General features: G+C 35.5%; 1 protein-coding gene across 1 annotated transcript in view; it reads left to right on the top strand.

The window, feature by feature from the left end:
* The window catches only part of AGMO (alkylglycerol monooxygenase), a 384717-nt gene that overhangs the window by 193926 nt on the left and 173653 nt on the right, over positions 1-17138 (top strand). The window contains exons 7-11 of the mRNA XM_068549962.1: positions 8203-8269; positions 10486-10551; positions 10642-10721; positions 14383-14517; positions 16397-16513. Of these exons, the coding sequence (XP_068406063.1) occupies positions 8203-8269; positions 10486-10551; positions 10642-10721; positions 14383-14517; positions 16397-16513 (465 nt within the window). The remainder of the gene's footprint in view (positions 1-8202; positions 8270-10485; positions 10552-10641; positions 10722-14382; positions 14518-16396; positions 16514-17138) is intronic.

A 17138-nucleotide genomic window follows, 5' to 3' on the forward strand; every position in this document is an offset into this window, starting at 1 on the left:
AGCAATAAAAATCTAACATTGTCACTCATTCTACCTTTAAATTAATAGTTAAACTACCTGCTAATAAATTGTAATTTCCATTGTTTTACTCCGTGACCTTTCAAAAGATCTTAAAACAGTACTTTCCATAAAATATGCAATCAGTAAATACCTATTGAATAAATGAAACCCACATAGGTTATTTTAATTTCCATACAGTCAGATGAAGTTTATGAACAAGGGAGAATTCTCTACAGCATTCTCTGGCAACAAGCAATGGGACTGTTTGCAAAGCAGCACTATAGAAAACTAAGCAAAAGCATATATCTTTATTAAGGGTAATTTTCAGCTTGAGACCTGGAAAAGGAACTCAATTTGCTTCTTGTTAAATAACTCTTGTGCCAGTTACACATTCAAATTTATTGTAAGCTCAAATGTCTGTACTGTGCATTGTAGTTGAAAACAAAACAAAACAAAAAAAGAATGAGTTTCTCATCCTTCCCCCCAAATCACAAAATTTTGTGAGAAAGATAAGTTTTTAGAAAAGCTTTGTTTCTGAAATACCTTTACTTTTCCATTGAAGAGACCATTGGGCTGTAAATAAGCTTCCTATGTGAAGTACCTGCATATCACTTTATTTCTTTTTGCTTCTAAAACCTAGTAAAGTTCATAGAAATTCAATAAATGTTTGCAGAATGAATGGAATCCCTGACAAGAGACTTCTTGCTCTGATTATTCTGCAAGTAGCTTTTAATAAAAGACTTTGATAAGGACTTACAAATACAGGTTTTAATCCTCTGAAACAGATTATTTCCAACCCTAATAGAAAACCCTTACTGGTAGTTTGGTACCTAAAATTGTTGTTGATTGGTATTTGAGTTTGTATTTAATATTTAGTATATATAATAAATATATTTAATAGGAATAAATATATGTATATACATAAATATTTTTGTCCTTCAGTTTTTTTAATCTGTAAATGGGACTAAAATACTAGAAGGCATTATTGAAAGGTCATAGAAATATTTATAATCACTTACTTTTCAAAAAGATATGCATGAGCCTATAGTTAATTGTAAAGATCTTTCCAAATAAAAGATTCTCCAAATTTTTAATACAAAAACACCCATGTATACACATATACATAGATAAGTAGAAAGGAAGATAGATAGATAGATAGATAGATAGATAGATAGATAGATAGATAGTTGAAAGAAAGAAGGAAAAAGTTAAAAAGAGAGATAGAGGGGAAGGAAGGAAAAAAGGAAAGAAGGAAGAAAGAAAGAAAATTAGATAAGAAAAAGGCAAGTAATCATAATATAACTGTTAGTCCATTTAATTTTAGTTTGGGTTTGCACCGAATCTTGCCACTAATTTACCTGAAAAGTTTTGCTGTTTTTAGTCTGCACTTCAAGCATATATTTCTTAGTTAAATATAACATGACAATGATTTTTATATGAGATGATAAATGTGTTGGGAGCTGGCTTAGCGTTTCCCTTAAATACTGATGCAGTGAAACCCAGAGGCCCGCAGTGGTATGGGTCCCTCTGGAACATCAATCACGCATGATGCTGTAAGGAGAAGTCTTGACTACTTAGAGTCAATGTCGTCACTGTAACCTATGCTCATCTGAATGCAGGCATTTTTCTGCTACGGAGATTTCATTTCACTTCACCCTCAACCCAGTCACCCCTCAGCATTTATCATATTGTTAGCACATTCATTTTTGTAATGAGAATTCTGTAAAACACATGCTTTTTAAGACATATTTTCCCTGTTATAATTTTTTCCTCTCAGACAGGATGCGTGAATATTTGTAAGCATTTCTTATTTGGAAAGAACTTTGCAAATAACTATAAGCTCATGCCTTCTTTCTTAAAAGTAAGTTGTTATAAGGATTTCTGTGGCCTTTCAATAATATATTTTAGCATTTTGGTGCCAGTCTGCAGATAGAAAAACTGCAGGCTAGAAATGTAATATGGTATTCACATATTATTCTAAAATTGGAAAAAAATAGAATTAAGAGTTTTAAAAATTAGATTTAGAAAGTCTCTTCCCTATCCTCAATAGTCAAAGTGAGGTGAGAGGAGGCAATTTTCTAAGCAATACAGACAAACGAAATACTTTTCTCTTGAATTAATCACTTTTGTTGAAAGGAAATCTTGTCATCCAACTTGACCATCCGGTAATTATTTCTGTATTCTTAACTGAACTATAAAAATCTAACCAATGTTTCCCAATCAGAAGAATCCATGAAACTAATTAAGAAATGTGTAGAATGGACTAAGTTACTTTTATAAGAAATAATTTCAGACAAGACGCTAATTTAGAACACTTACTTTGATGCTTGTAGAGTTCAACTCTAAGTGATTTTTCAATTTCAATCGGAAAGACCTATTGAGGTATGTTTTTCATGTAATGTAAGGTAGTGAGAAAACTTCTGAGAACTACATCATGGAAAGAATTAATTGCAATCGGTTCATAATAGATATTTAAATATTTGATTTACCACATGTACTTAGTTTATCAGTTTCCAAAGCCAAATAATTTCAGGCTGGTAACCTACTACTATGAAGGTGTCATCACTCTTTTAGACTTCTAAGTTATCCAGCTCACTCAAAGTGTAACTGGAGGGTGGGTGGGGTAGGGGTGTCATGAGAACTCTCAAAGGAAATTTCAAAAGCACTACATTTTCTCTTTCTGATTCATTTCATTGAAACTGAAGCCCACACAAACCGGTGCAAAGAGAGCATAAAGATAATTCAAGAAATTCAACTGCCGATTATTATCATAATTCAATTATCTCATCATCTAGCCTCTGTGATTTTCTGTGTGTGTTTTTTTTTTGTTGTTGTTGTTATTGTTGTTGTTAGCCCCTTTATTTTAGTTATTTATCTTAATTTTTCACCTCACTAAAACAAAAATTATGTTTGGACTCAACTTTCCTGGCTTTAAACTCTAAGGACACTCCAGACTCATGTTTTCCTCTAGCCTTGGCAGTAACTACCAGGCTCATTCCCTAATACACCCCTTCCTCCAACTTCCCAATTAGAAGACAGAAATTATACAGAGCCTCCCTCCTGAACTACACAAGACTAGAGCACAGTAAGACATTCACACCCATGACACAGAGTTTCTCCACCTTGGCACTATTGACATTTTGGACCAGATAACTCTTATTTTCGGGGAATGTCTTGTGCCCTGTGGGGTGGTTAGCGGCACTAAAACCTACTAAAATCACTAGATACAAAAGCACTTTCCCCAGCTGAGACAACCAAAAGTATCTCCAGACATTGCCACCAGTCCCCTGGGAGCATAATCACCCCTGTTTAAGAACCACTACTATAAAGGCAGAAGTGTGGAGGGCAGTAAAGTGGATTTATCTACCCAATGTAATCTTGCTGAGCAATCACTATGTGCAAACCAATGTTGTATGTGCTGTGAGAAACTTCGAGAAGGGTGAGACCCAGTTTCTGTCTTCAGTGAAATGAACACAAATAATTAGGACATAGGACAGCCCAACATAAAAAGTAGTGGTATCTTGATATGTATTCAGAGAAAGGAAAACAAAATTCCCTTTGGAAAAATCCAGAAGAGTGCTTGGAAAATTTAGCTAGGTCTTGGAGGTAGAGCATGATTCCAACAGCTCAGGATGGGACATGAAGGTCTTAGAGGCAAAAGAGCATTGGGATCAGTCTTGAGGAAAAATGTGAACGGCTTTGCATTCCAGATGTTTTGGACTTTATTTAGTTCATTATGAAGATCCTTTCATTTGAGTTCATTTTAGTTTTGATGAGAGGAAGTGACATGATGAAATGACATGACGAAACTCATGGTTCCTGTTCTCTTACTTTTACATTTAACTCTTCTTCCCTACATCCACCATAAATTGTGGAGAGAGAAATAAGGAGTTTGTGACCACTCCAGCAAATCCAGTCCAGAGCACTTCTGCTGGATAAAGCGTTAATCAATAGAATGGATGGAGCTTATAATTATAAAATTGTTACTTTTATTATTTATTTATGTTTAATAATTTATTATTAAACAAGTAAAAACAGCTTAAGAAACAGTCTTTTTGGAAAACAATGATTTCTCGAAATAGGCAGCAAACATGTTAAAGTTACTATCTTTGAAGATTGGGTGGGAAATTAGCACCCAAGTTTTAATAATACAGAAACTAAAAACAAAATATAAATAAGAAGGACAAAGGCAATAACCTAAAGCACTCTGTATAGGACATTGATTCTTAACCTCTGGGGAGTTATGGATCCCTTTGAGTATACTATGAAAATAGTAGTTTTCCCCAAGAAAATACCCATAGTCACATATTCATAAAATTTGGTATGACACTTCAGGGTGTTCTTGGCTTTCTGAAGCCCATAAATGGCCCTTCTAGGCATCCATGGCCCTCAGATTATAAAACCCTGATAGAAAAGTACAGGCTACAAGACACAGACCGTTGCTTCAGAGACCTAAGAAGCCCCAGAAGTGCCTAAAATACCATGAGCGCAATGTAGAAGCTGAAATTCCTGGGCTCTTTCTAAATAACTGGATTTCATTTTGAAAAGTAGTCAAAAAGCACTTAGTTATCATTTCCCGTTAAAGTTCTAAAAATTTAGATTTCTTTTATTTGACGGAAAAAGTGCTATATCTCTTAAAGCAACATGATAGAAAAATAGAAGGATTACTGAGTTGAAACTGAGAAGACTTTAGGGCTTCTTCTAAGACATTTAAACTTGGATTAGTAATTTAACTTCTCCGAGCTTCAGTTTTATGCTGTTTTATAATAGAGTATTGCACTATATTATTTTTAAGTCCTCTATGTGTTCTAAAATTTTATAATTTAAATTAACTCATCTAAATCTAAAAAAAAGCAAGACAAATAACTTCTAAAAATGAGAATAGCTCCAATTATTTTCACAGTAAAATATTTTTGGGAAGTGATTCAAAGCTAGATGCGGTTGAATTTCTAAATGACTGCATTTGCGAAAGTGGGTGATAAGTCGTCACACTCAGCTCTTATTAGTTATTAGTTACGTCTCCATGACTTTGAATCAGAAGGGTTTACTACAAGAGAGGTTCTGACTGGGCTGTCTGAATGATGAATCATTTCCCACACCGAGGTGGTCTTCCCCAGCTCCAAGGTACTCATAGGCACTACCAGGAAATTTAACTCTGGTTGCCTGTGTTATACTTGGCATTTTACTAAAAAAAGAAAAAAAAAGAAAATTTCAATATTGATATCACCATGCTTTAGCCTGCAGAAGCAAAAGATTTTCTTTGAGGAAAAGTACGTGACGTTAAAAAAATAGTGCCCTCAGCCGAGGCTCCAATCATCTGAATTCACTTACCATTTGTGTGGCTTTAACTCTGGCTGCACACACGCCGGGACCAAGGATTAGAAATGCATCTGGGTAGCAGAAACCAGTTAGTGTAGTCTCCTCTACCCCCTTTTGTTGTCTGTTTTTGTAACATATGTTAGCCACCAAAGACACAAACAAGGATAAAATGGTTTTCTCCTTTCCCATCTGGTTCTCTGCCAGAGATACAAAGCCTGAGCAAAGCATCAGATTTCAATGTCCTGACTGCTGAGAAACCCCCTTCTTGTTCTCTATCCGTCACCATTCTTCTTCTCAACAAATATTTTTCCACCAGTACAAAGCAATGTAGTCCAATAAAATTAGGGGTTATTTCTACTTACTCCCCTCCCAATTTCTGGTCATTAATAGTGCATTTGTGGGATAATATTTTTGCCTCTTATTTCACAGGACTGTGGTCTGATATAAGGGCTATATATTCACAGTATTTTGAACTCCTGAAATTAAAAATTACAGAGATTTTTTTTTCATGTATAAATGAGTTCTGTTGTATGAATCAACCAAAAAGTCTTATGAATCAACCAAAAAAGTCTGTTGTTTGGATCTCATAATACATTTCTTATGGATAACTTTAAAAATGGCTATAGAACTCTAGATTAGAAAAGAGAGACAAGAAGAAAGAGAGAGAGAGAGGGGGAGAGAGAGAGAGATGACATATTACATATCCTCTGCATTGCAAACATTTGCATCCTTTGCATGCCTGTATCGTAATGGAAACCGAGAACCCCTTAGAAGCTGGGCAGCAGGGAAGGAGGCAAGGACTGTTTCTTTCAGGTGTGCAGTGAGTCTAATAAGGAGATGCTGGTGGCACCTGCCCTGTGAAGAGATGCAACATTGTTATGTGGCAACGCTGCTGCTGCTTGTCTTTCAGGAACGTGCAGGACCCCACAAGCTGAGGACCGTGTGGCTCCTACGGCTGTCCCACATTTGCAGAGCAATTGCAAATTGGGTGTTTCAGTGTCAGAGGTTGCCAAAAAATGATTAAACCCTGCTATATAAAGAGTTACAACATAGATGTATGTTTGGGACTATAGGGATCTATCAATATTAATATTTTCAACTGACTGAGCATTACTGTATATTGCTAGAGTAGTAATTTCTTTTATTTAAATTTGTCTTAAACATTTTTAAACATTCAGAAAAGTAGAGAGAATAATAGAGTGAATATTTCTAGTTCCATAACTTCAATTAAAAAATCATTATGATATCTTGTAATAACCTATAATGGAAAAGAATCTGAAAAATAATAGATAATAGATATGTATGACTGAATCACTTTGCTGTACACCTGAAACGAATACAACATTGTAAATCAACTATATTTCAATAAAAACAGTAGGATTTTGATTCATTTTCATCAGTTATTCTTTTTTTCTTTTTCCTTTTCATTGCCAAATATGAAGCAAAACCTAGATCTCATGTCACGTATACTTTAGTTATACAACTCTTAAGAAACAATTACATTTTCTCATGCAATGACAATGCCATCATAACTCCTAATAAAACAGTATTTTTATCATGTCGTACCATGTTTATAATCAGTTTTCTCTCATTGCCTATAAAATGTCTTTTATATTTGGTTTGTTCAAATCAGTATCTAAACAAGATCCCCACAATACGTTTAGTTGTTATGTATCTTAAATATCTTTTCATCTGAAGCAGTCCCACCTCCCTGTTTTTTCTCGTACCACTGACTTGTTGCCAAATTCATGTCAGTGTTATGATTTCAGTGACTATTTTTCCCCTTAAGTAGCATTTAACATATGACTTTATTCCTTATATATCCTTTAAATGGAAGTTAACTTTAAAGGTGAATAATTTCTTAAAATATCATGACAATGTATTGATTTTGTCATAAGTAGGCTCTAAGAGATCTATTTAGATTGTGATTAAAGAAAAGTAAAAGACTGTTATCTGCCATGGTTGATGGAAGAAAGAATAATGTAATTGAGATTAAAAGCGTTCCCACATTGTCCAATATTAACTGTATGACATAATGGATATCTTAAATATGGCCTGCGGTTCTTTTTTATGATAACTCCCTGGTTTCTACGCTCCTTAGAGTGTGCAGACTCTGGCATAGGGGATTCTTACTGAGAAATGTTGAGAGAGAACATTAGAGAATAATAGACACGATTTTAAAAGATCTTTAATTCCAAAAAAGCCCCTTTACATATTTGACTTTGAATCGTGCCTCAGAAATGAACTGGAAGATGGGACATCTACAGTAAGAGAACATTTAGGAGTCTATTTGAATAAGCAAAGATCACCGTAATGCAACTGCAGTACTAAGTTACTGCATGACTGATTATTGGGTGAAACCAACTCCAGAAAACGAATATAATACTGGGTTTCCCTTCGCCTAGTTATGCTCTGTTAACGTAAGTCATCAAAGACATAGCTGATAGGTGAAGAACGTAAAATGCCATGAAACTTGAAAGAAGTATGCCTTGGCAATAGTAGCATCTAAATACAGTAACATTTGTAATCCTCAGAACATTATTATGTAGATACTGTTATTTCCATTTTAAAGATAAGGAATCTGACTTATAAAAAGCTTAAGTAATTTCCCCAATACCACATAATAATAAATAGAGGATTCACGAACTGAACTGAGGCAGTCAGTTCACTACTCTTAACCTCACTACTATACTATATTATCTCTTAGAATATCGTGATGAGCTAATTGTTATCTGTATATGAACACCAGAAGATAGAGAACCTTCTTCGGACTCTGATGCCAACCATGGAACTAGCAATATTTCTTAACCCATGTGGGATTTTAATGTGAGTACTTAAATATTATATATAATTTAATAACTATGTTCCTTTTCTTTTAAACAGGTCATCGATAACCTTGGTCCTTTGGAACTGATTCTTAATACTCCTAGCCATCATAGGGTTCATCATGGTGAGGAAATTCAATCTCTTCTTTCGTTCCTTCCTCATTTCTTGAAAAATGACATTATTATTTTGTATCACTTCAGCACAATTACCCAACCTAGTCACCACACACTGCAAAGAGCCATTTGCTTCTTCCTTCGTACCTGGACAAACCTCATCTATAAAGAAAGGACTGGAGGAAAACAAAACAAAACAAAATCCTTTCCATAGCTGACTTTGGAATTTCCTTTTTGCTTAGCTCTCCTCGGATGTAGTGGAAAAAGGAGTTAACCAGCTGAGGGGGTACCCACTTCATATTGTGAGGGGCTTGTTGAAAGTTACTCCTTGACCCCACGCTGAGGGTCATTGCTGTGTACAGTCAGAGTGTCTTGGTCTTAAAAACTGTTGGTATTGAAGGAAAGCCTAATAAACAACACTTCACTTTCCTGCCTAAATTCTATGAGCAAACTCAACATACCCTGCTTTTTCCTGACGAAGAAAAAAATCCCATGTGACTAGTGCCTAAGGTTTAAAGACACTAGCTTAAGAAATAACAGAAGTATTTACATGTGCGCACCAAAAGACCTGTACAAGAGTGTGCATATTGGCATTATTTGTAATAGGTAATAGGAAAAAAAGATATAATTCGCATGTTTGTCAGCAATAGAACAGATACATTGTAGGCTATTCATGTAATGGAGAACTACATCACAGTGAAAATGCCCGAACTATGTTAACATGTAATGGCATGAATAAATCTCACAAATGCCATTTGGAGAGAAGGAAGCTAGTAAGAAAATAATAAATATTATTGTTCTGTTTTTATAAGTTTCCAGGCATCACAGGCAGTAGTACTGGCACACGTCAGGCCTGCCTTCCCAAGGTGGGCAGGTCCCTTTCCCTGGGGCAGGGAGCAGAGCAGAAGCACAAGCTCCTCCAGGTGGGGAGAGGGTGGGGTCCGGCTGCACATGTGCAGTTTCCTCTTCCAAACTCCACAGTCATACCTCCACCCCAGGGAATTATTACTGAGTTGGTGCAGAGGTCAAGAGCATTATGCTCTTGCTGTTCCCTCCATATTAAAGGAAACACAAGGACTGGAGAAAAACATGTCCACATTGAAGAAGAAATAGTTGCTAGTTTCCTGTTTGGCCTTAGAGCACCTTCGCATGCATGTTGCTTTATATCAGGCATTCTCAGCCTCTGCACTATTAACATTTTGGACCAGATAGTTCTTCACTTGGGAATGCGGGGTGGGCATGCGGGCTGCCCTGTGTATTATAAGATGTTGGTCTCTATGTATTAGATGCTAATAGTATCCCCTCCCAGTTATGACTATTAACAGTGTCTCCAGACATTGCCATATATTCCCCGAGGGTCAAAGTGCTCCTTCACCCAACTGGGAGCCACTGTTTAGCCTACGTGTGGCAATGAGTGGTGGATCTGTGTAGCCAGCCCCACTCTACTTTTGTACCAGGGGAGAATTTTCCTTGTACCTTTACGTTCACCTGTACATTTGCATGTACAGAAGGTGTGTAAAGAAATGAGGACACGTGGAGACAGTTGAATTTATTGGAGTAGTGGCTTGGTGGATTAATATTCTTTTTCCTTTGATTTACAATCATGTGGATATGATTGTGTTTATTTAAGTTGTTTTAATTAAGAAACTATGTCCAACTATTTAAATTTAAACTATTATTTAAGTATTTGGGGCATTAAAATATCATATATGTTATGAGTCAATGAATATAATCAAAGGTAACTTAATTTTTACTTATGTCTTTTGTGATGAAAAAAATAGGAAAGTCTTACTGTAAGTGGAAAATTTTCTTCCTGGAAAAGAGGCAGTGAAAAGATCACATCAAAATCAAAAAAAAAAATACAAATATACGTATATTATTGATATTTATCTTATTTCGTATTGCCTTTTATTCTGGACCATTTAATTTTTAATTATTACTCTTTAATAGTCCTAAAAAAAAAGAATTACTTAGAATTACCCCAGATTTTTAAAGACCAGAAAAATTGTGAACGATGCGTTTTTAAAAATCTGGGATAATTCTAAATATCTATGGCTTTAAGGAAGTCTTTGCTCTTTTTAGTAAAATCAATTGGAAAATAAATACTCAGTTTACTAGCAAATAAAGTCTAGTGTTGTCAGTGAAAAGATATTTTTAGGAATATCATTGTTTCAAAAAGTGTGACTTCCTTTTTCAAAAAATTTTTTTAAAATATTTTGTCTCATAGGCAGAAATCGTTATTGCGTAGACAAAAATTTTGCCGGAACTCTTATTATATGGGATAGAATTTTTGGTAAGTAAAAACTATGAGCATTTAAAAAATTAAATTAGCTCCTTCATTCACAGAAAGTCAAAGATCATATCGTTATTGTTTATCTTCCAGGAACATTTGAGGCAGAAAAGGAAAAAGTTGTATATGGTCTAACACATCCCATTAATTCATTTGAACCTTTCAAGGTGCAGGTAATGTACTTGGTTTTATTTCTTCTGAACTGATTCCATCCTTTTATAAATTTTATATTTGAAAGAGTAATCAGCTGTCGAAAGGTGGAAGTACATTACACTAGCCTTAAAAAATATATATTTTAACTGTAAAAGAATTTAGAAATAACTCTGGCACTCAAAGCCTTGAATCAAATTGGGCAGAATACATTTGAAAAGAATTCATTGTAAGAATTTTAAAATATGTCTGTTACCTAGAATTAAAAGAAATAGCTCTTTAGCAAACATACCCTTTCTCAGAATAGACCTGAAATATATTCATGTATTCAGAAGGAGCGGTAGTAAAATGTATAATTAAGGCTGATCCCAGAGTAAGAAAAATATTTGCTTCAAGCCTGCATGACTCTGGTTAGAAATTCAGGGTGAGGCCTTTGCCCTCTTCTTCTTGGACGGAGGTGTCAGGAGCTATTATGGGTTGGTTAGGTTTGCACGTTGCCTCACCTGCTAAGACTTGTTGCCCTGGACCAGCTTTCTGTCAGACATGTGGTATTGGTTGTTCGCTGGTCTCAATGGTTGGCACTAGAGAAATGAGGAATGTCTGTGAAGCTCGGATCCGTCAGCAGCAGAGCACCGCAGACATTCCCAGGGGTCGGGACTAGTAAATGAGAAAAAGATAAAAATGCTTGAAAAAATGAAGAGGTCAGTCAATGACAGCTCTGTCCAGGGGATATACAGCATTCAGAAAGGGAAGAAAGTACAGGTTCATGTTGGGTCTGCTTTTCAAAGCTACTTCTTCAAGGTTTTTAAAGAAAGTTAAAGTAACAAAATAAATGGACATTTATTGAACTTTTACTATGTGCAGGACATTGCTAACAGCACAAATGTTTAATTTAACCGTTACTAAAACCTTATAAGGTAGTAGTTCTTTTTAGCCTCAGTTTTTTGGTAGATGAAACTGAGGTTCTCAGGATTTAAATAATTCACCCAACTATACACAGTTTGTCAGTTGCAAACCTAAGTAGGGTGGGTTGAAGGCCAAGCCCCAAACTTGATTAACTCAATTTTCAGGTGAAAGGCATTTTTATGTCGCCGTTCAGAAGAGAAAAGTTGATTATTTCTCTTCTTTCTTCTCAACTAGTGGCATTTCTCTCTCTGTCGTTCGTTCTCTCTCTCTTTTGATGAGGCATTACCAAGAATATGATAGATTTTTTTCAGGAGAATACTAACAAATATTTCCAGGTACTTTCTTAATAATAAACATTTCTAGGTACCTTCTTTATAGAACTGAAATCAGTTTCAAGATAATACATTGAGAGCCACTTCTTCACTGGGCGTGGTCTTGTCTTCATAACGTAGAGATTAAGAAGGAAATACAGCTTGGTCTCTGCCTTCTAGGAGAGAGCCTTTCAAACTTAATGTGCATATGAATCATGGGAGGATCTTATTAAAGTAGGGTTCAGTAGGTCTGAAATCTGGCCAAGATACTGTGTTTCTAACAAGCTCCCAGGAAATGCCGACACTGCTGGTTCATGGCAATCCTTTAGCTAGCAAGGCTCTGGGAGTGTACACACATGCAGGAAAAGGGGTTCATATTCGAGATAGAATAAGAAGTTGAAAACTGCTTCACATGCAGCTGCACAAGGAGTTGGATGATTAGGATTTGGAGACACAATATTGAATCACAGGTCTTTATGAGCTGCTGCTAAATCTGCCCTCACGTAAACATTGCCTTTAGCATAATAATTGTCACAACTGTGTCTAAGTTTTAGTCTCCTACATACTCACTTATATTGTTAGAAATATCAAATCAGCAAATTGTAATAATTAGGAGTTCCTAAACCTACAAAATCACGTATTTACTTTCACTTGTATTCCTTTATATTAGCTAAATTTCTCACCCTCCCATCAGAGGCATCAAAAGCACCTTAGGATGGCCCCTGTTAGATGGAGAGGCTTTTTTTGCCTTTAATACTAGGTATAGACCATTCATTTTGCTTTCCTTTGGAGTCCAAGAGTTTCAGGGCATTGGAAAACAAGTAAGTGAGAAAGTACTCCTTATTTAAAAGCCCTGTATTCTCATGGCTTGTGTCTAGAATGATAGCAGTAAAATTTCAGTCAGTTTTTTTTGGTTTTTTTTTTTTTTTTTTTGGTGGAGTTGTGTCTTCGTTGCTGCACGCAGGCTTTCTCTAGTTGTATCGGGGTGGGGGGGCTACTCTTCACTGCAGTGCGCAGGCTTCTCATTGCGGTGGCTTCTCTTGTTGCAGAGCACGGGCTCTAGGCGCGTGGGCTTCAGTAGTTGCAGCACGCGGGCTCAGTAGTTGTGACATGCAGGCCCTAGAGCACATGGGCTTCAGTAGTTGCGGCACATGGGCTCGGTAGTTGTGGCGTGTGGGTTCTAGGGCGCACGGGCTTCAGTAGTTGTGGTGCATGGGCTTAGTTGCTCTGCGGCATGTGAGATCTTCCCAGACCAGGGATCAAACCTGTGTTCCCTGCATTGGCAGGTGGATTCCTAACCACTCTGCCACCAGGGATGTCTTGTACTCAGTTTTTAAAATAACAAAACAGGTAAGTATATTAATGCGTGTTGTAACATTAATTTTCTGTGTTATTATTATTGCAAAGCCTCAGGATAAGTTTCCATCTAACATTTCCTTTTTCTTTAAAATCTGCTCAGCTAAATCCTCTATTGTTACTTAATTGTGTCAGATTCCTTATTATAATATTTCAAGTAATTTTAAAAACAATTTTTATAATGCTAGCAGTTTAAATTCTGTAAGAGATAGTGAAAATACCAATGAGACCACAAATTCTGATAGAGCCATAACTTCTTTCTACATTAATTTATCACTACATGTATAATAGAACTCATTTCGAGAATCTACAGCTGATGCTCAATATCTAGGATTATTTTTAATCCTTTGATACATTTTTATAACATATATGATATGTATAGCTATTTATCCTAATAGCCAGTACTTGTTGAGTCCTTGTCATGTGTGGGCATACTTTTAACTTTATACATATCAAATGTGTGTTATTTAAAGAATGTGAATTCCTGCTATAAGCCTCAAGGTAAACTTCTGACTCAGCAAACTTTTCCTATTACAGAATGTGGTCTATCTATTTAATCCTCAGAGGTCTACCATCAGAAATGGCTTTGAACGTTTTTTCTTAAAATGAGGTGTTTGTCTGTAATTCAATACATTAAATAAAAGATTATTTTTTAAATATATAACAGATATGCAATATTTGTATGATTCCATGTTCAACTTTAAAAACCATTTAGCAAGTCTAAAAGAGATGTCATTTCACATGGCTGTTGAGTGCACAGGCTGCTAGTTAAATCCATTGGAATCAAATTCTCTGAACTCACTCTTTATTCTTTGCTGATTTTCTAAACAATTGCCCTATTATTAAATTTCATGTTTATAATTTTGTGGAGCTTCAGAAATATTGACAAGAACACATTTAAATGTAAAGGTATGCAGAATGCATAGAATGAATTTCAATTTATAATGCAATTGCATATTAATCAATATTAGCAAATTATACATAACCTATATATTAAAGAATAATTTGTAAGTTACATTAAACAATAAAATAAAATCCATGATTTAATGTATTTAATCTTTTTTGTTATTTTTTTTCTTATTTTAAATAGACTATATTTTTATTCTTCTAGTTCCACCATTTACTTACCATATGGACTACATTCTGGGCCACACCTGGATTCTTCAATAAGTTTTCTGTCATATTTAAAGGACCAGGATGGGGTCCAGGTAAACCAAGACTTGGACTGAATGAAGAAATCCCAGAGGTAAATAAAGTTCATGAATTCGTTGATGGCAAAGATTAATTTCATATCGTCAGGTCTACAGCCAGCCTGTAATACATGCTGACTTCATACAAATATGAAAAAAGATGTTCCCTTAGGCAGATACAGCCCTGTAATGTGTAAATTAATAAGTGGACACCACCTAGGGGCCATTAAGAGGGGTGCCTTCTCCCAGGCTGACACTGCCTCTTACTAGGGAACATGGTTTGGGGCAGAGCAGCAGAGGCTGGTTTTCTTGGCTCAAACCCACAGCCGAGAGCCTTTGTGTAGTGCAGAAACCACACAGACACTTGTGGATCCGTCACAGAGAGCCTTAGAGAAGATTCAGTCTAGCCTTCATTTTGTCCATGAAAAACTGAGGTCTCCAGAATAAAAGGTATAAAGTCATACTGAAATGATGTGGTTATTAGATTAGACCACAACTTTATTCATTCCATAGTGGCGTAGTAGCATTAAATACAGAAATCCCATGTAAAACTAAAAATAAACCAGGTAGAGATTTAAAACACTGAAAATCAAATGAAAAATTCAGTTTCAATATGGAATTTCTCTTATGAAATGGAGAAAAAGGAATTTCTTTCCAATCATTTAGGATATATATTGAGATTGCTTATCAAAATAACTGTCATTGATAGTAATATAGAAACAATAAGCTACTGTTGATTTCAAAGATAATTATGAGTATAAAAATTAGCCAGTATTCAAGAAAATGAAATATGTTTTATTTGAATATTGTTATTTTTCAAAAATCCTGATCTGAATAAGGATATTTTCTCATCCACTTATGAAAGCTGCTGTGTTGGAATTTCCAGACACTTGGTTATGTTAACAGTTAGTTATATAACAATGATCTAACTTGATATAGGTGAAAATAATTTGCTTATTTCAGCTCCAGAAAGTCTAGTCAGCTACGGTTCATTTCTTATTTTCCTTTTTTGCAATAGATAATTCAAAGTGAATATTTTAAAATCATATTGATGCCTAAATCTGCATTATAAGGGTAGGATTATATTATTTCTGGGAAACTGTAGTTTGGGAAAGCTGTTATCAATAAGACAGTATTTGCCTTTTTTTTTTTTTTTTTTAAACTGATTGGAAATTGAATGCAAACTAAGACCACTTGACTGTTACTGAAATGAATAGCTCAGTTTGCTTTTTTTTTTTTTTTAAAGAAATTCACGTTCTTTTATTTATTTATTTATTTATGACTGTGTTGAGTCTTTCGTTTCTGTGCGAGGGCCTTCTCCAGTTGTGGCAAGTGGGGACCACTCCTCATCGCGGTGCGCGGGCCTCTCAACATCGCGGCCTCTCCTGCCGCGGAGCACAGGCTCCAGACGCGCAGGCTCAGTAATTGTGGCTCACGGGCCCAGTTGCTCCGCGGCACGTGGGATCCTCCCAGACCAGGGCTCGAACCCGCGTCCCCTGCACTGGCAGGCAGACTCCCAACCACTGCGCCACCAGGGAAGCCCCAGTATTTGCCTTTGAAGCATGATTATCTACACTATCCCAAATCGCCTTCCATTTTCTCTTTTGCTATACTTTGATGTATAATCATGAACATATTTTCATATTTCGTATTACATGTTCATTTTGTTTATGTTAATCATCAGTATCAATTCTTACAGTGCTCTATATAAAGCAGAGTAGATCAGAATCATAATGCTTCTGAAATGAAAAACAAGTCTCCTAATTTTTACATTTTTTCTATCCAAAGTAATAAACGTTAGAGTCATTTCGAGGATTAAAAAAGATAGCAAAACCTTTCATTTCTTTTTGCATATCTCCTCTTCACTTAGTGTGAATTTCAATGAGAGAGATAAGGGAACAATATAATGGAAAGGCTTCTTTCTTATCTTCCTAGGTCAAGGGGAAAGAAGTTCCCTTCTCATCATCAGCATCTCGGCTGTTACAGACATATGCAGTTGTACAGTTTGCTCTGTTACTAACATTTTATGAAGAGACCTACACAGATAAAGCTGTAAGTGGTGCTCATTTTAAATAGAGTGTGAAAAAGTTATCTGTCACTTTGAAGATGAAAATAAGCTCCCTCTATTATAGCTGTGCTCTATTCTTTTCTGTAATAATCTTTGAATTGTGGCAATGTCTCACATTTAAACAGGTAAACTGATTCTTCTAGAATTAATTTAATGTAAGTTAATTAATTGTATCCAAAGTGTTCTGTATAAGATGTCCATCAAATGGTATATAATTGATCTAAAATATAAGTAGGAAATGATATGTCACAAATAAATTCTTCAACAATTAAAAGAAAAGTATTTCAGAAGCTAGAATTAAATGCGTTGGGGAAAGCAGACTTTATAGCAATTTCAACATGCTTATCTTCAGTTAAAGAATACCCTGATAACTTGAATTTAGGGGGTTTGCAATGTACGGTTAACTTCATTTATTTTGTCCTTTCTAAATATTTGAAATATTCCTGAAGCACAAGAGCACTGGACCAGGGTTGAGAATCTGGATTCTGATTCAGGCATTACCACCTGGGGAATCATTTTTTGGCTACATGAGAATACCCTCATTGCCTGTATTTTGGAGAAAACAAAAATAGCATAATGTATGTAAAAATGCACTGTAAACCATAAAAA

Source organism: Eschrichtius robustus, chromosome 8, assembly GCF_028021215.1.
Source record: "Eschrichtius robustus isolate mEscRob2 chromosome 8, mEscRob2.pri, whole genome shotgun sequence".
Taxonomy (NCBI): Eukaryota; Metazoa; Chordata; class Mammalia; order Artiodactyla; family Eschrichtiidae; genus Eschrichtius; species Eschrichtius robustus.